Here is a 17043-nt window from a genome sequence, read left to right as displayed (position 1 = left end):
AAAGACTGTTCCAGCCAATGTCAGACCACATTCCACCAGAGCTACAGCCACCTCTACAGCATTCTTAAGAGGGGTGCCTACCAAGGACATTCTAGAAGCTGCTACATGGAGCTCCGTGCATACATTCTCCAAACACTACAATCTCCCTCTATACTCCAGATCCAGAGCAGGCTTTGCTTCGGCAGTTCTGCAAGGTTCGATTGCCACACCATCTTTTTCCTAGAGCATTCCTCCTCCCCCAGCTAAGCTATGGTATTCTACCCACATGTTATGACTGCAGTTGCATTCTTGAAGGACATAGTACAGTTTTGTACCTACCATAAATGTAGATGTCCGATAGACATGCAACTGCAGTCGGATTTTCCCTCCCTCCGTACCCCTCTATGCCTAGGGTCCACTCCTATCCCTGTTTCTCTTAGCTGGGGATATCTGTTATGGTGTATTTGTTTTATTGCTCATTTATTTGTTTGGAATCCTGTTTTTGTCTTCCAATTTGATTACAGCCTTCCTTGGAGGGCACCTGGCATCTGGGGCAAGAAACACTGAAGAAAATGGCGTCGGCTGATGCTTATGTACTCCAGCCGCTCTGACGTCGGAGAGAAATGCGACATCAGCCGACATCGGACCCAGACTTTGGAATCCGGCCGACCGAGGGCTGCCTGAGGCAGGACAACCCACATGTTATGACTGCAGTTGCATGTCTATCGGACATCTACATTTATGGTAGGTACAAAACTGTACCTTTTCCCTCCCTCCATCCCCCTTTTTTCTTTGCGGGGCTCCTAACAGGTTAGGGCAAGAAAAACTGATGTAATGGCGTCTGCTGCCTTACTTTATACTACTGACGACCTGATGTCAGTCCTGAAGCAACAGCAGCTGATGCAGAAATACTAAGCCTCTGGTATTCGGGCCGGCCAAGGGCTACCCTGGCAGTGATGACCCAAATGTGATGACTGCAACAGTGAATACACTCTGACATCTACATTTATGGTAAGTGTACACAGCTGTACTGTCTATAATGAAAAGAGATTGGCTGTTCACAAAAATCTTAAGCTAATTCATCTAGACGATTGGCAGCCCTCCGCTGCTTATTTTGATAAGAATTCCCATAGACTGTTTGTGCTGCGGCTGTTTGGTCTGCTGTTCCCGCCTTTGTATGTCAGTATAAGCCAAGCATGCATTATAGATCCAATGCATTCTTCTCCTCCATTCTTGGAATATGGTAATGTGACCCATAAGTTGACAGAGAAGACATTGGATATAAAAGGCTTGTACTTGCTGTAACACTAGGTCAGTGTTTTATATCTTGCTCAACCTCCCTCCATCCCCCTTACCTAAATTGTTATCCAGTGGCTCCCGAGAACATCAGCTGGACCTGTACTTGGCATGTTAGCAGCCTTGCACCCTTTCATGATTGGTATGTTTTCCAGAATTGTTTGTGCCTGTTAATATGTTTAGTACAAGTGGGCAAACTCAAGCTAAGGTATTGTAAGGACAAGTGGGAATTCTAGGAAGGAAAGGAGTCGAAGCTCTGGTTCCAAGAGCTTGAAAGATGCAGAGGTTAGATCCAGTTGGTTTTGATAACCTGTAAGTTGAGCTGGACTGAAGATCACACTGATCTAACGTGACAAGTAAATAATTTTCATTTATGCTTTCATTATTTTTTCTGTACTTTGGAGCAGTTAATTGGAAACCTGCAGTTTAACATCCGACCCAAACTGACCTCCAGTCACAAGCTATAGCAGGGGAAACATTTATTGCTGAAATTCCTTTAAGTTGATGCCCAGTTTTGTCCATAACAGTGAAAAAATATAGATGCAGCATTACCACGTTGCTTTGTGTGATTAGTAGAACTTGATAACCTGAATGTTATAAACCTTTGCTTTAAAGCTTTCTAATAAATACATTTTTTATTTTTAGTGTCCTGAGGTTCGTCTGAATATTATTTCCAACTTAGACTGTGTAAATGAAGTAATTGGAATCCATCAGCTGTCCCAGTCTTTACTTCCTGCTATTGTGGAGTTGGCTGAAGACGCCAAGTGGAGAGTGAGGCTGGCAATCATAGAATATATGCCACTCCTTGCAGGGCAACTGGTTAGTGATACTAACATTTCTTTGTATAAACTATGCCTCTTAATTTGTTAGCTGTCGAATAAAGTGGTAAGGATCCTGTCTTCTTTAGAAGGCAGGAGATGGGGAACACGACGACTCTCTGAAAGGAATGGAGTGCTTATAGTGCAGAACTGTTATGCTGAAAACCATGCAGAGTCGTGGGACTTTGCAGTTTTCCCCAGTGTTGTGCAGCTATTGCGCATGTTAAGATGCATGTGTGTGCCTATATGTCAGTCATGAGAGTGAGAACTACTCCAGTTGTCACCCCCCTGAAAAAGGCACTTTTTGGTAAACTTTAAATGTTTTAGCAGAATTTCCTATATTAGCACTTGCAGAAACCTAATTTGTTAGAGTAGTGATGAATGCAGGAATTGCAATAAGATAGTTTATGGTGGTGGTCAGTGCTTGTAAATAGGTACATTTATAAGCTAAGTAGTCTTATGTCTGAGTGACTAGCCTGTACAGAAGAACTTGTGACTGAAATGCGAATAATTCACAGATTGTACTATTTTTTATTTATTTTTTTTTTAGTTGGAGTGTTTGCCATGTATTATAAGCAAGTGCTTCCTTGCCATGCCTTTAAGTGTTCTTTTAATGTATTTTAATTCTGTGTGGTATAAAAAAAAATTACCTGAATGTTTTTGTTGATGTAGTCTGTGTATAATTTGTGCCCCTGGAATGCATTTTTCCTTAGTTTTTTTGGGACTAAAAAAAAAAAAAATGGCACAAGCAATTTTATATGCATGTACAAGTGGTTCATAAGTGGTTACTAGGCTATCAGTCCAAAAAAACATTTTTTAAACACCTTTATTAAAACATCACAACACACAGGCACACATTTAATGGAAAAGGAAACAAAACATATTAACATTTTTTCCACACACATTATTCCTTTTGCATCTTTGACAAATTTCTCAGTCCAACATTACATAAATGTCTCAATGCTTGCCTTCCCTTAAACCTCACTCCTTCTCGTGATCATTAGCTTGCATGTATTGCTCCCACAAATTCCATTTATTTCTAAGTTATTGTTTATTTCTTTTTCTAAAGATCGATTTTCCAGTTCTTTTATCTATTTTACAATATTCAGCAGTTCGTTCAGATTTTGCTTTCAATTTTCTAGTGATTTTTTTTTTTTTTTTGGCAGACAGCAAAGCTGAACTTAGTAAGGCTTTACTATGTCTGGGCAATTCAGATCCTGTGTCCATGTTCAAAAGAATCAGTGTCCTATTCTCATGTTGCAGTATTCATAACTGTAGAGAGGTTGCTGCCTACAGCACTAGACATCCGGCCAGTATACCAAAGTCGAAGGAGCTGGAGTACGTGCCACGATGTTCTTCGTGTTTCACTGTTGCAGTCATCACCTGTGGGTTCTCTGCTGTGGTAGCCCTTGGCTAGCCCGAATACCAGAGTCATTGTTTTTCTGCATCTGCTGCTGTCGCATGCGGTCTGACGTCAGGTAGTCAGTGCTATAAAGGAAGGCAAGCCGACAGCATTACATCATTCTTTCTTGCTGTGGAGCCCATAGTAGAAGCATTTTGCAAGTGTGCTGGTCGGTTGCTACCAGAGTCTGTAATACAGCTAAAAACATCTAAAGCTAAGTACCCCCATTGGGGATGCTTTTTTCTTACTCTAACTGATGTCTGAAAAAGTTAACAATTGTCTCGCCTGTGGAAAGCAAATAACACACCGAGACTTCCATTTATACTGCGTCACTTGTTTAGGCCCAGACCACGATGTCCCCCGTTGCCGGTTCTGCCGGTTCTGTGCCCTCTAATGCAAGAACCATTCATCATAGAGCTCTTATTGTAGCCAGGTATTTTTGTTCTGAAATGACGTCCGTCAGCCAACAATCAGTAGACTTCCCGAAAAAAACCTAAGGATAAAGATAGAGACCACACTAGGCTAAGCCTTATGACGACTCTACCGCTAAGCAGGTTGTCAGATGTTCTTCGTGTTACACTGTTGCAGACATCACACTTATCCTGCCAGGGGTAGCCCTCAGTCAGCCCAAATACCAGAGGCTTAGTATTTCTGCGTCGGTTGCTGTCGCTCCAGGACTGACGTCAAATCGTCAGTGGTATAAAATCAGGCAACAGACGCCATTGCATCAGTCTTTCTTGCTGAGGAGCCCGAAGCAGAAGCAGTTCGCACAAGTGCCAGTTGGCCGCTACCTGAGTTTTCGTTTTTGAATTGAAGTTGAAGTCTTCTAAAGCCAAGTACCCTGTTGGGGGTCCTTTTTTCTTGCTCCAACCAATGTCACAAAAACTTAACAATTGATTTGCCTCTGGAAAGCAAATACACTGAGATTTCCATTCTTACTGCTTCACCTGTTTAGGCCCAGACCACGACGTCCCTCGCTGTCGCTCTTGTGCTTTGTTCAACGCCAGAACTGTACTTTGTCGGGCCCTTAATGTAGTTAGATATTTTAGGTCTCAGTCCTCTAATCTTCGGTAAGCCATCCGACTACCTATCTTCTAAAAAATACGTAAAGATAGAGTCAGAGACCACACAGGTCCAAAACCTCCGCCGACGCTTCCGTGAAGCGAGTAGTCAGTTCTCCGGTCCTCAGTGAGGCACTTTTGCAGCCTGCTACCGAGACGCTTTCTTTGTCCGGTATGCCGTAAAACTCTTCGACTAAGGATCCTGCAGTCTACGTTGGATGGGTCCGGAGCCACTGAGCAGGCACCAGCTTCCGAGGAAGTACTTCACGCTACCGATTCTCGACACAAACAGACTTGTGTCACGTCTACCGTTCTTTGAAAACTACAGAGTTTCTAAGGCCCAAGGTACGAACCCCTCCTAAGAAACAGACGACCCAATCTCAGGCACCTGCTTCCTTGCCTCAGTCTCAAAAGCTTAAAGTAGCAGCTTCCTATGCTTTCCAAGGATGCTTGGTTAGCCAACCTAGACCTAAGAGGCCTTGCCTACACATCCCAATTATCTTGCAGGAAATATCTACAATTCAGGGCAGGATCTATGCACTTTCAGTTCTCTGCGCTTCCCTTTGGCTTATCAACTGCTCCCAGAGTTTTCACAGAATGCCTGGCTCCTGTAATTGCCTTTTGCTGACCAAGAAATATTCAGATTTACCCCTACTTAGACGATTGCCTGATTCAGGCAGACAGGAAAAGCTGTTACAGCACCTGACCTTGGTAAAAACCTGCTGACCTCCCTGTGATCCACTGTCAACAAAAAGAAATCCAAACTAGTACCCACACAGTAAATTGTATTCCTGGGAGCAAGCCTGGACACAGCATCCTGATGGCATCCCTGACTCCAGAAAAACAAGCCTACCTGACAGGCTGCTACTTTAAACTAGCCACTAGAACTCTGTTATCTGCAAGGAAAATCCTGCAAGCTCTAGGGTTCATGGTCTCCTGCATTCTACTCATTCCATATGCCAGACTGCATATGAGGAAACTACAATGGCACCTAAAAAGCCTTTGGTGTCGACACTCTCAAGACCTGGAAACTATCATACCAATGATACCTTGTTGTAAGGAAAGATTTTCTTTGGTGGGCAGCAGCATGCAACCACAACAGTGGACTTCTCACAACCCCACAAAGCCCAGACTCTCACCACAGATGCATCAGACTATGCCTAGGGTGTACACCTGGACGGCAGGTGCATTCAGGGCCATTGGAGCCCAAATCAAATACATCTGCACATCAACCAAAAAGAGATGCTAGCTGTTCAGCACACCCTGGCAGCTTTCATACCCCTACTTTCCCCGGGGCCTGTACTAATCAAAACAACTCCACAGTGATGTGGTGTATCAACAAGCAAGGAGCAACTCTCTCTTATACTCTCTGCATGCTCGCCATGACCCTTTAGCACACAGCCTCAGACATGCAACTTGCACCTACTAGCACAATTCCTGCCAGCCTCCCTAAACACTTTGGTAGACAATTGTTGCAGAAACCTGCTTAGACCCACATGAGTGGCAGCTAAACTGCAGAATCTTCACCCTTGTAACCCACTCCAATCATCAGCTTAGCAAATTCTGCACCAGGGAACCTCACCGCAAGGCCTAGAAAGTGGATGCTCTATCCTTCCAGTGGGTAAACCTCAGTCAATTAATTTCCCCCTCTACCACTCATCAAGGGTACTGCTTAAAATAAGGGAGGAAAAAATGAGGGCAATCCTGACTGACCACGCCAGCACTGGTACCCACTGCTGCGCAGCCGGTCAACCCTCCCACCATGGCACTTATCTCGGATCCCAACACTCCTGACCCGGGGAATGGAGAATTCATGCATCCCCAATTGCAGACCCTCAACCTGGCAGTCTGGCTTATCCCCTGACCACCCCTCAAGCTGCAAGCGTAAGCAAACAAGTCCTAGATGGTTCTACGCGAGGCCAGACGCCCCAGTACTAGGAAATCCTATGCTGACAAGTGGAAAAGGTTTTGCACCTGGATCCAGGCTATGGGAGCCGGAACGGCACAGCCCTCCCTACCTCTCATCCTAGACTATCTGGTAGACCTACACAGGGGTCTATCCTTCTATTAAAATTCATGCTTCTGCCGTCTCTGCTCTTTACAGCATAGAGCCTCCTCTCTTCACACCCTCTTATCAAATAGTTCCTAAGAGGGGCTAACATCTTAAGGCCACCCAGAAGAGCACCTACCCCAGCTTGGGACCTTAACTTTGTGTTGGAAAAGCTCATCCTACCCACCTTTGAACTTGCAGCTTTAGCAGAGTTAATTTTTTTCTCTTGGAAAACAGCCTTGCTTCTGACCATCACTTCAGGTATAAGAGTATCAGAACTACAAGCACTTATGACTGTAGAGCCCTTAATCATTTTCCATGCTGACAAAATTTCATTCAGGACTAACCCATCTTTCATGCCTAAAGTGGTATCCAGTGTGGCTCTCAACCAATCCATACATTTGCCCACCTTTTTCCCTAACCCACAAAACAAGGGGGAAAGGATTATGCACACTCTAGATGTGCACAGACAGCTCCGATTCTATTTGCACAGGACTAAATCTTTCAGAAAAAAACGATAAATTGCTAGTCGGTTTCGCAGCAGGAGCAGAGGGCAAGGCCATATCCAAGCAAACACACTCCAAATGGATAGCACACTGCATCCATTTCTGCTACAGACACCATGGGAAACCACCCCCAAAGGGGGTCAGGTCACATTCCACCAGAGCTACCTCAGCCGCCTTTCTCAGAGGGGTTCCCACCAGGGACATCCTGGAGGCTGCAACATGGACATTTGTTCATACCTTCACCAAGCATTACCACCTGCCTATCTTCAAATCCAGGGCAGGCTTTGCCACCAGAGTCTTGCAGGGCATCCTAGCCAGCCCACAGTCTTCTTGACTGCCTCCACCCTTTTCTTCAGCTTTGGGAATCAACCCAAATGTGATGAGTGCAGTAGTGAAACATTAAGAACATAGTACAGTTGTGTACACTTACCATGAATGCAGATGTTAGTGTATTCACTGTTGCATTCCTGGGTTCCCTCCCTCCCCCTTGTCTCACTCTCTGCCTCCCTCTCTCCTCACAGGGATTTTTTGGTATTTGCTTTCTGCTGGTGGAGGTCTTCCACCATAATCTAGCTCTCTATGTGGGGGCTCCTGACAGGGCAAGAAAACGTGATGTAATGGCGTCTGCTACCTTACTTTATACTCTTGAAGACCTGACGTCAAGTCCTCAAGCGACAGCAACAAATGCAGAAATTCTAAGTCTCTGGTATTCGGCCTGGCTGAGGGCTACCATTGCAGGGATAACCCAAATATGATGACTGCAACAGTGAATACACCCGAACATCTGCATTTATGATAAGTGTACACAACTGTACTTTCCTGTATGCTTTCCCTCTAATACAAAAGGTGGATGTCCTTCAAGGATGCATCTGCAGTCCTAACAAATGGGTTGTCCTGGCCTCAGGCAGCCCTTCGGTCGGCCGGATTCCAAAGTCTGGGTCTGGCCTCTGCTGATGTCGCACTTCACCCGACGTCATAGCTGCAGTTCAGCGGGTATAAAGGCATCAGCCGACGCCATTTTCCTCAGTCTTTCTTGCTGCGTGGCGCCCGAAGCAGAAGCTGTTCGCAAGTGCCGGTCGGTCAGAACCAGAGATTGCTACTACCGAAGACTTCTAAAAAGCTAAGTACCCCGTTGGGGACTCTTTCTTGCCTCAGCCGATGTCAGAAAAAGTGAATAACTGTTTAACTTGTGGGAAACAAATACCTCATAAAGATTTCCACTCTTACTGCTTACCTTGTTTAGGCCCAGACCACGACGTAGCAGCCTGTCTAGCCTGTGCTTCTTTCAACCGACGGACACTTAGACGTCGGTCGGAATTTGCTGAGGAGTTTTTCGACTCCGCTTTTGCTTACAACATGCCATCGGAAACTCCGACTACACAATTAGCTAAAAAGCGCAAAGAAAAGGACCGACACTCGCGGTCCGCGGTTTCGGCCGAAACCGCGGTTAAGTCAACCGCGAGTGTCTCGGTTTCGGCTGAAACCGAGCCCTCGGTTCTTCCATCGGCCGAAAGCTTGGCTCCCACCGAGGCCTCATCCAGCATGGCTGAATCTGCTACTGAAATTCCACCTGCTCTTACCGGTTCACAGGATTTATCTGATACTATCCCTTTAGATATCCACTCCTGCACGTGGAGCTGCTAGGCCCCCTGCATCCATGTCGATTAAGGCTTTTGCCAGGGCTAAAGCAGCAAAATCAACCAAGACTGTGCCTATTAAGACCCCCTCTCACAGGCCTAGCTCTAGCACTCAAATGCTTAGTCTAGCAGAGGATCTCATTTCTTTGATCAGGGGATCCCAACCTCACCCTGACAGGGCCTCTCACCCACCTCCAGAGAAGAGGCCTAGAGCAGAGCCCCTGAGCCAGTTTCTTCAGATTACTCTTCTGATGATACAGAAAATACAAACCCTCCAGAAGGCCCTTATTCTCCTTATGAGGACTCTGATGCAGAAGACTCCATTCCTTCTGCCTCTCCGCCTGAGGAATTTTCTTTTGGGGAAACCTTGCATGCTATGAGGGAACAATTTCAATGGCAGGGCCAGGATTTTTCAGACTCTAGGAAAAGGCTTAGGACCTTTTTGCATTTGCCACAGCACAGGCCTTTAGCCATTCCTCCAGTACTTACTGTTGTGGATGATGCATTTAATGATGCTTGTACTGCCCTGATTCACTTCCTCCGGCCCCTGCTAAGCCCGACAGGTACTACAGGGTTCGGACACACATTATCATTTGTATAAGGCTCCTTTTGCAGATCCTGAAACTATTTCACAGGGACCCAAGGCTGTAGCAGCTACCTCTGCCAAAACCCTCCCTCTGAAAGGGAATCTAGGGCCTTAGAGAGATGGGATAAAAAAGTTTATACTTCTGCTACTCTTTCGGCTAGGGCCTTAAACTGTCAATTCCACATGATTCAGTATCAGGAATTTGTTAGACCAGTTAACTAAAAAACTGTCTTCGCCTGAACCATTAGACAAAAAGTCTCTTCAGGAAATGGTACATAACATACAGCAGGTCAGTAATCATTCCTTAAAATGCGGCTATGATGCACTGGAGGCTTCCTTTAGATCAGCTATGACTGGCACAGTGATCAGAAGGCATGCATGGTTAAAAGAGCAGTCCTTACCAGACCATGTAAAATCAAAGCTCCTAGATGCTCCCATGGATAAGCATAATTTGTTTGGCTCACCTGCACAGCAGGTGCTGAAGAAGGTGGAAGAGAAAGCAAAATCTGTCCAGACAGTCGAGGATTTCTTACAGGTCCAGCCTCCAAGGTTTAGTAGGAACTGGCCTTCCAAGAATTGGTCCTTTCCAGACACCACCAGAGCACAGAGAGGCAGGAATAGGCGCCCAAGAGGCAGGGATCAATCCAGAGGTGCCTACAGGGGACGTCAGTGGCAGCCTAACAACCAGCGAAGTACTGCCACAGATCCAGCCACTACCACTTCCACAGGACAATCACAGTGACTTGGCTCTGAGACCGCCTACCAGGAACAACTAGATGCACCCTTAGGCGGAAAGCTAGCCTTATTTTCAGTAAACTGGCATTACATCACAGGAGACAAATGGATTTTACAGACAATAGACAAAGGTTACAGGTTTCACTTCCATACCCTACCAAGGAAGAGAGGAATGCCAAACCTACCTCCAAATCAAAAGACAAAAGCTCTAGAACAAATAGACAACTTAATAAGGATGAGAGCTATAGAAAAGGTACCGTCTATGGAACAAGGGCAAGGATTTTACTCCAGACTTTTCCTGGTGCCAAGAAAAGAAAACCAATGGAGACCTATTCTAGACCTGTCCGCTCTGAACACATATCTCATTGTTCCAAAATTCAAGATGCTGACCCTACAGCAGCTTCTTCCCATGCTGGGCAAGGAGTCTTGGCTGGTAACTCTAGATCTCAAGGAGGCATACCTGCACGTCCCCATACGACCAAATTGCAGAAGATACCTCAGATTTCTTGCAGGATCAGAGCATTATCAATTCTCAGCATTGCCCTTTGGCTTATCTACTGCGCCTAGAGTATTCACGAAATGCCTGGCATCAGTAATTGCTCATTGCAGGCTCCAGGGAATTCAAATTTACCCTTACCTGGACGACTGCCTGTTACAAGCGGACAACAAAAACAAATTAGCAAAAGATTTGAAAAGGTCATTCATCTGCTACAAGCCCTGGGATACACAGTCAATATAAAAAAGTCAAGGCTGATACCATCCCAGAGGATAACTTTCTTGGGTGCAGAACTGGACACATCAAATCAAATGGCATCCCTCACAGCAGAAAAGCAGAAGCACCTTCCTCTCTATTTCATGGCATTAACAACACAGAACCAGCTAACAGCAAGGAAAGTCCTGCAAGCCCTGGGTTACATGGCATCCTGCATAATATTGATTCCACATGCCAGACTACATATGAGGAAGTTGCAATGGTACCTAAGGAATTTATGGTCTCAGCACAAGCACAGCCTAGAAACCCAAATTCCAATAATTCCATGCCTGAAGCAAGAATTCCAATGGTGGGCTCAGGCCTGTCAATTGAACAAAGGACTGCCCTTCCACAGCCCTCAACCAAGCCAGACTATCACCACGGACGCCTCAGACCTCTGTTGGGGGGGCTCACATGCTGGACAAGTGCATACAAGGCTTATGGACTCAAGACGAGCTCAACCTACACATAAATCAAAAGGAGATGCTGGCAGTAAAACTGGCAATTCAGACATTTAGACAGTTTCTTCAACAGGGTCAATTGCTGATAAGGACGGACAACACCACAGTTATGTGGTACATCAACAAACAGGGAGGCACACATTCATACCCTCTATGCCGGATGGCAATGGACCTCTGGAATGTGGCCCTGAGCTTCAACATTCAGCTCCAGGCAATATTTGTACCAGGAAAAGAAAATATACTAGCAGACATCCTAAGCAGAACTACCACGGATGCCCACGAATGGATGCTGCATCCAGACATCTTCAAATCCATTACAGGGAAATGGGGACTACCAGAAATAGACTTATTCGCATCCCCACACAACCACCAATTGAAAAAATTCTGCACAAGGACATACCACCCTCTGGCTTGGAAGGTGGACTCCCTATTTTTCAGTTGGGAAAACCTGACAGCATATGCATTCCCATCTCTTCCTTTGATGCACAAGGTGCTATTGAAGATCAAAGAAGACCGCCCAAGGATCATCCTGATAGCTCCAGACTGGCCGAGGCAGCATTGGTACCCATTACTGAGGAGTATGTCTCGGGAACAAATATGGCCTCTGCCCCTAGTTCCCTTACTGCTAACACAGAACAACTTCAAAACCCTGCATCCAAACTTGAAAACGTTGCAGCTAGCTGCCTGGAACATTGCATAAGACAAAATAACCCAGATTTATCTCAAAGGGTTAAAGACATTATCTTGGAGGCTCGCAGACCCTCAACAAGGAAAACTTATTCAGCAGAATGGAAAAGATATCTCATTTGGAGTGCAGCTAAAGGAGAAGATGTGTCACTGGTAAACATGGCTAACATCCTGGAATACTTGGCAGAACTTTTCCACAATGGCCTGTCCTATTCTTCCATTAAGATTCATGCATCAGCTATTTCAGCAGAATACAACATGGACCCTCCAGTCTTCTCTCATCCTCTACTCAGGCAGTTTCTGAGAGGAATTAAAATGTAAAGCCACCAAGGAAGCCACCATTGCCGCATGGGACTTGAACTTTGTGCTGGAAAATTGACACTCCCTCCTTTTGAGCCAGCAGCAACAGCAGAATTACAGTACTTGTCATGGAAAACTGCTTTCCTGCTTGCAATCACTTCAGCAAGAAGGGTTTCTGAATTACAGGCATTAATGGCAGTACAGCCCTTCCTTATCTTCCATCAAGATAGTGTCCATGAGAACTAATCCTACTTTTATGCCAAAGGTGGTCTCCAGGGTATCTCTAAACCAAGCTATCCACCTACCTACATTCTTCCCCAACCCACAGAACAGGGGAGAAAGATTATTACATACCTTGGATGTACATAGGCAATTGCGCTACTACCTGGACAGAACCAAGAGCAATAGAAAAACTGACCAGCTACTGGTAGCATATGCAACAGGAATGGAAGGAAAAGCAATTTCAAAACAGACAATCTCAAAGTGGATAGGAAATTGCATTAGATTTTGTTACTCTTACCATGGAAAGACAACTCCAGAAAACATCAGACCTCACTCCACAAGGGCTACAGCCACTACTACAGCTTTTTACGAGGAGTGGCTACCAAAGACATTTTGAGGCTGCTACTTGGAGCTCCGTGCATACATTTGCCAAGCATTATAATCTACCCTTATACTCCAGATCCCGAGCAGGTTTTGCCACTGCTGTTTTGCAAGGGATCTTAACTACACCATAATCTTATTATTACCTCCTCCCCCAGTTTGGCTATGGTATTCTACCCATTTGTTAGGACTGCAGATGCATCCTTGAAGGACATAGTACAGTTTTGTACCTACCATAAATGTAGATGTCCGAGAGGTATGCATCTGCAGTCAGGAGTACCCACCCTCCTTCCCCTCTGTGGTACTCCTAGGGTATTTGCCCATCTTGTAGCTAGCTGGGGGAATCTATTATGGTGTATTTGTTTGTATATATGTATATACTTGTTTATTTCTTTTTGCTCTCTATTGTTTGGAAACATTTGCATTTATCCAAATTTAGCCTTCCTAGAGGGCTCCTGGCATCTGGGGCAAGAAACACTGAGGAAAATGGCGTCGGCTGATGCCTTTATACCCGCTGAACTGCAGCTATGATGTCGGGTGAAGTGCGACATCAGCCGAGGCCAGACCCAGACTTTGGAATTCGGCCGATCGAAGGGCTTCCTGAGGCCAGGACAACCCGTTTGTTAGGACTGCAGATGCATACCTCTCAGACATCTACATTTATGGTAGGTACAAAACTGTACTTTCTGAAAATCAAGAAGGAACAACCAAAAATCTTGCTGGTTGCCCCCTACTGGCCAAGGCAACATTGGTTCCCCCTTCACTCCCTAGCCAAGGGCAATCACCACAAGTTACCCCAAAAGGTGGACCTACTAACACAACAAAAGGGAACTCTCATTCGCCCTCAGCTGTCTCTGCTGCACCTAACTCTATGGGTGATCAACTTCTGATCCCTTTCAGACAGCACTACTCAGAGGATGTGCTCTCAGTCCTGAGGGAGTCCAGGAAACCTACTACTAGAAAAAACTGTTTGTCTAAATGGCAGAGATTCTCAAAATGGTGTTCCCTTGGGGACAAGGATCCTTTTCAGGCGGATCCCTCACTTGTCCTTTTCTATATATGTGAGCTCATTAAGGAAGGACTAGCATATTCTTCAGTGAAAGTCCACCTTTCTGACATTTCAGCCTGCTTGCCCTTACAGCCACCACTGCTTGCTAGACTGGACGTTCAACATTTTCTGAAGGGGGTCTTGCACATCAGACCACCAAGAAAACCCATTATCCCTCCCTGGGACCTCAATTTCGTGCTGGAAAAACCCACGTTACCTCCCTTTGAGCCAGCCAACACAGCTTCTCTACAAATGTGCACATGGAAAACCATTCTTTTAGTGGCAATCGCTTCCATTAGAAGAGTATCTGAACTACAGGCCCTCATGGCCTGTCCTCCTTACACCACCTTCCACAATGACAGTGTGACCTTGTGCACAAACCCTTCCTTCATGCCTAAAGTGGTGAACTAACTATCCTTAAACCAGTCCATTCACTTACCTACCTTCTTCCTCTCTCCAACTAATACTGCAGAGAGGATTCTTCATTTCCTAGATATACACAGCTGAGATTCTACTTGGACAAGACTAAGTCCTTCAGAAAATCTGACTGACTCTTCATCTCCTTTCACCTCAGGGCTGTGGGTAAGGCAGTCTCCAAACAAACCATTTCCTCTTGAATCAAGAAATCCATTCTCTTCTGCTACTCGCATCATGGCAAACAATTGCCTCAAGGGGTTAGGGCTCATTCCACTAGAGGCATGGCTTACCTCCAAGACCTTTCTCAGAGGGCTGAACACTGCTTCTGTAATGGAAACGGCTGCCTGGTTTACCAGGTCTACAGTTCACATTTTCACAAAGCACTACAACCTAGACCAGGTCTCCAGGGCCGGCCAGTGCAGGATTCGCCAAGCCAATCCTGCAGGGATTCTTGAAATCCTGTTCCTCTTTCCCCTTCCTCCACTCCTTCTAGCTGTGGTACTCTCCCACAGTATGAGTACTGCAACATAGGAATAGAAGGACATAGAATAGTTGAATAAAAACTTACCATAACCATAGATGTTCTTCGTGTTTCACTGTTGCAGTCATTACATTTGGATAATCTGCTGTCCTTCTCTTCCATGTTGCAGCATTCCTTCCCACCCTCCGTACCCCCCCTTTAATCTCCTCTGGGTGGTTGGTCTTTGACCTCTGTATCCACTTCCTACAGGATAATCTGTAGAGCCCTTCAGGGACATTTGCTCCTTGGCCTCAACATGTTCTTTTGAACACCTTATCCTGGGCTTCATATTCAGAGGTCTGTGCGTGCAGACGTCACATTTATGGTCCCTGGTTTATGGCCCTGCGTGCGACTTCCCACGCACCTGCAGCAGCTAGCTTAAGCTTTTTTTTATAGGAGCAGACAGGTCAACTGAGGTGGAAAATCCCACAGTACGAGTACTGCAACATGGAAGAGAAGGACATCTATGGTTATGGTAAGATTTTACCCAACTATTTTTTGTTTAAATGAAGGCCACGACCATAAATCTTGCGATATATGCAAGTCTTTTGTACCTAAAATGCCTCACAGCTGCCTGGCTGCCTTAAAGCTTTATTTAGAAAATCAGAGGCTCCAGTGTCTAGCATTAGGCATGGAGGGTGAGGTAGGTTTCCTCCTACGAGCCGCCTCGGAGGGAGGCCAAGAAAGTTAAGCCTGATGCCCAGGCTACACCTCAGGAGTCTGGCAAGACTCTCGAGGCAGATGTTAGCCCAAGGTCTCATTGGATACCTGTTTCATAGCTAGAACCAGGAACCATGGTGGATTCAACGGAAACGGAGCATGTTCGCTGAGGTTTAGTCATCAGCCCATGATGGCGAGAGTAGTTGGAGGGGTCTACTCTAGCCTTTCCATTCCCCCAGGCGTCGGCCTCTTCAGTCAACCTGTCTTCCTACTCCTTTAAAGAGGAAACAGAAATTAAAACATGGGGAGCGTAGAACAGCTCCTGGATGGGAAGTTTTTTCCCCAAAGTCTTTTCAGAGCCTTCCAGGCCCTCCTGTTTCTGGTACCTGTACCAGTCCCTACACCTGTACAGGTCTTAGAGGATTCAGAAGAAGAAATCTCTTCCTCTGATTAGTCACTTACCTATTGCTCCCAGGGGGAATCCCCCAGGGACTTTTTTACCCCTGAGGAGGAGGGCACTATTGGTCCTGAATCTCCAGGAGAAGAATTCTCTTGTTGGGGAAACCATTTCTCTGAGAGAACGTTTAAGTGGCAGGCCTCCAATGTCTCTGAAGCACAAGAGATATTGTGAATTATTGCAGATGGACCAGCACTCTCCATCTGCAGTCCCTTTTCTGCTTCCAGCCTTTCATGATGCCTTTCTGGCTGCATCCCAGACCCCTGACTCTCAGCCCTCCACTTCCAAATGCCCAGACAGATTTTATAAAGTTCCTCAGGATGCTCTGTTCTTATTCATGAACCCTCCTGCAGACCCTGCTGTCATTGCAGTGTCAGCAGATAAGTCATCCAGTCAGCTGCCCTCCACCTCTGTTTCCCACTGACAAGGACAGCAAATTTATGGGTTGACTAGGGAAGAAGGTATATACTTCCACTTTGGTAGTCTTTTCTTTTCCTAGGTATTGTAGGAACTAGACTTAAAGGACCACCTTTAAGAGGCAGTCTTCTCGTTCTAATGCCCCACAGGCTAAGGGACGCTGGCAACCTAGGATACACTGCACTTCTAAACTTTCTTCCTCACTCCAACTCACTCTGAGGCAGCCTGACAGGGACAGAGGCCCTCCACTGTGACTCAAACCCGTTACCCAACTCCACTCCCTTATCCCTCTGCCTCACCTTTTCCCTACCCTCCTGGCTTGGGTCCTTTCCATCATCCAAAAAGGATACTTTGACTTGGTGGACACTTCCTTTCGGGAGACACCCCAACCGCCTACAAGTCAGCTTCATTTCTTCCCCCCAATTTTGGATCAGCTCCAAACTCTGGGCAGCATAGAAAGAAAAGAATACCTCCAGAGCAGACAAGGGGTTTTACTCCCAAGATGTTTTTGGTTTCCAAGAAAAGATGGTTTTTGATGGCCAATTCCCGATTTTGTCTATACTCAGTCTATTACTCAAGATGCCTACTTTCGAAATGCTCACCTTGCATCACCTCCTACCCCTCATCCCTCATCAAGTCTTCATGGTATCCC

General features: G+C 45.8%; 1 protein-coding gene across 1 annotated transcript in view; it reads left to right on the top strand.

Annotated features, from left to right (window-relative positions):
- Positions 1 to 17043, top strand: part of PPP2R1B (protein phosphatase 2 scaffold subunit Abeta) — a 1373270-nt gene that overhangs the window by 898372 nt on the left and 457855 nt on the right. The window contains exon 10 of the mRNA XM_044080997.1: positions 1921 to 2094. Within this exon, the coding sequence (XP_043936932.1) occupies positions 1921 to 2094 (174 nt within the window). The remainder of the gene's footprint in view (positions 1 to 1920; positions 2095 to 17043) is intronic.

Source organism: Protopterus annectens, chromosome 8.part0, assembly GCF_019279795.1.
Source record: "Protopterus annectens isolate FY-2018-M chromosome 8.part0, PAN1.0, whole genome shotgun sequence".
In the NCBI taxonomy this organism is placed as follows: Eukaryota; Metazoa; Chordata; order Ceratodontiformes; family Protopteridae; genus Protopterus; species Protopterus annectens.
Note: the sequence above shows the minus strand (reverse complement) of the source record. Positions and strands in the feature narration are given on the sequence as shown.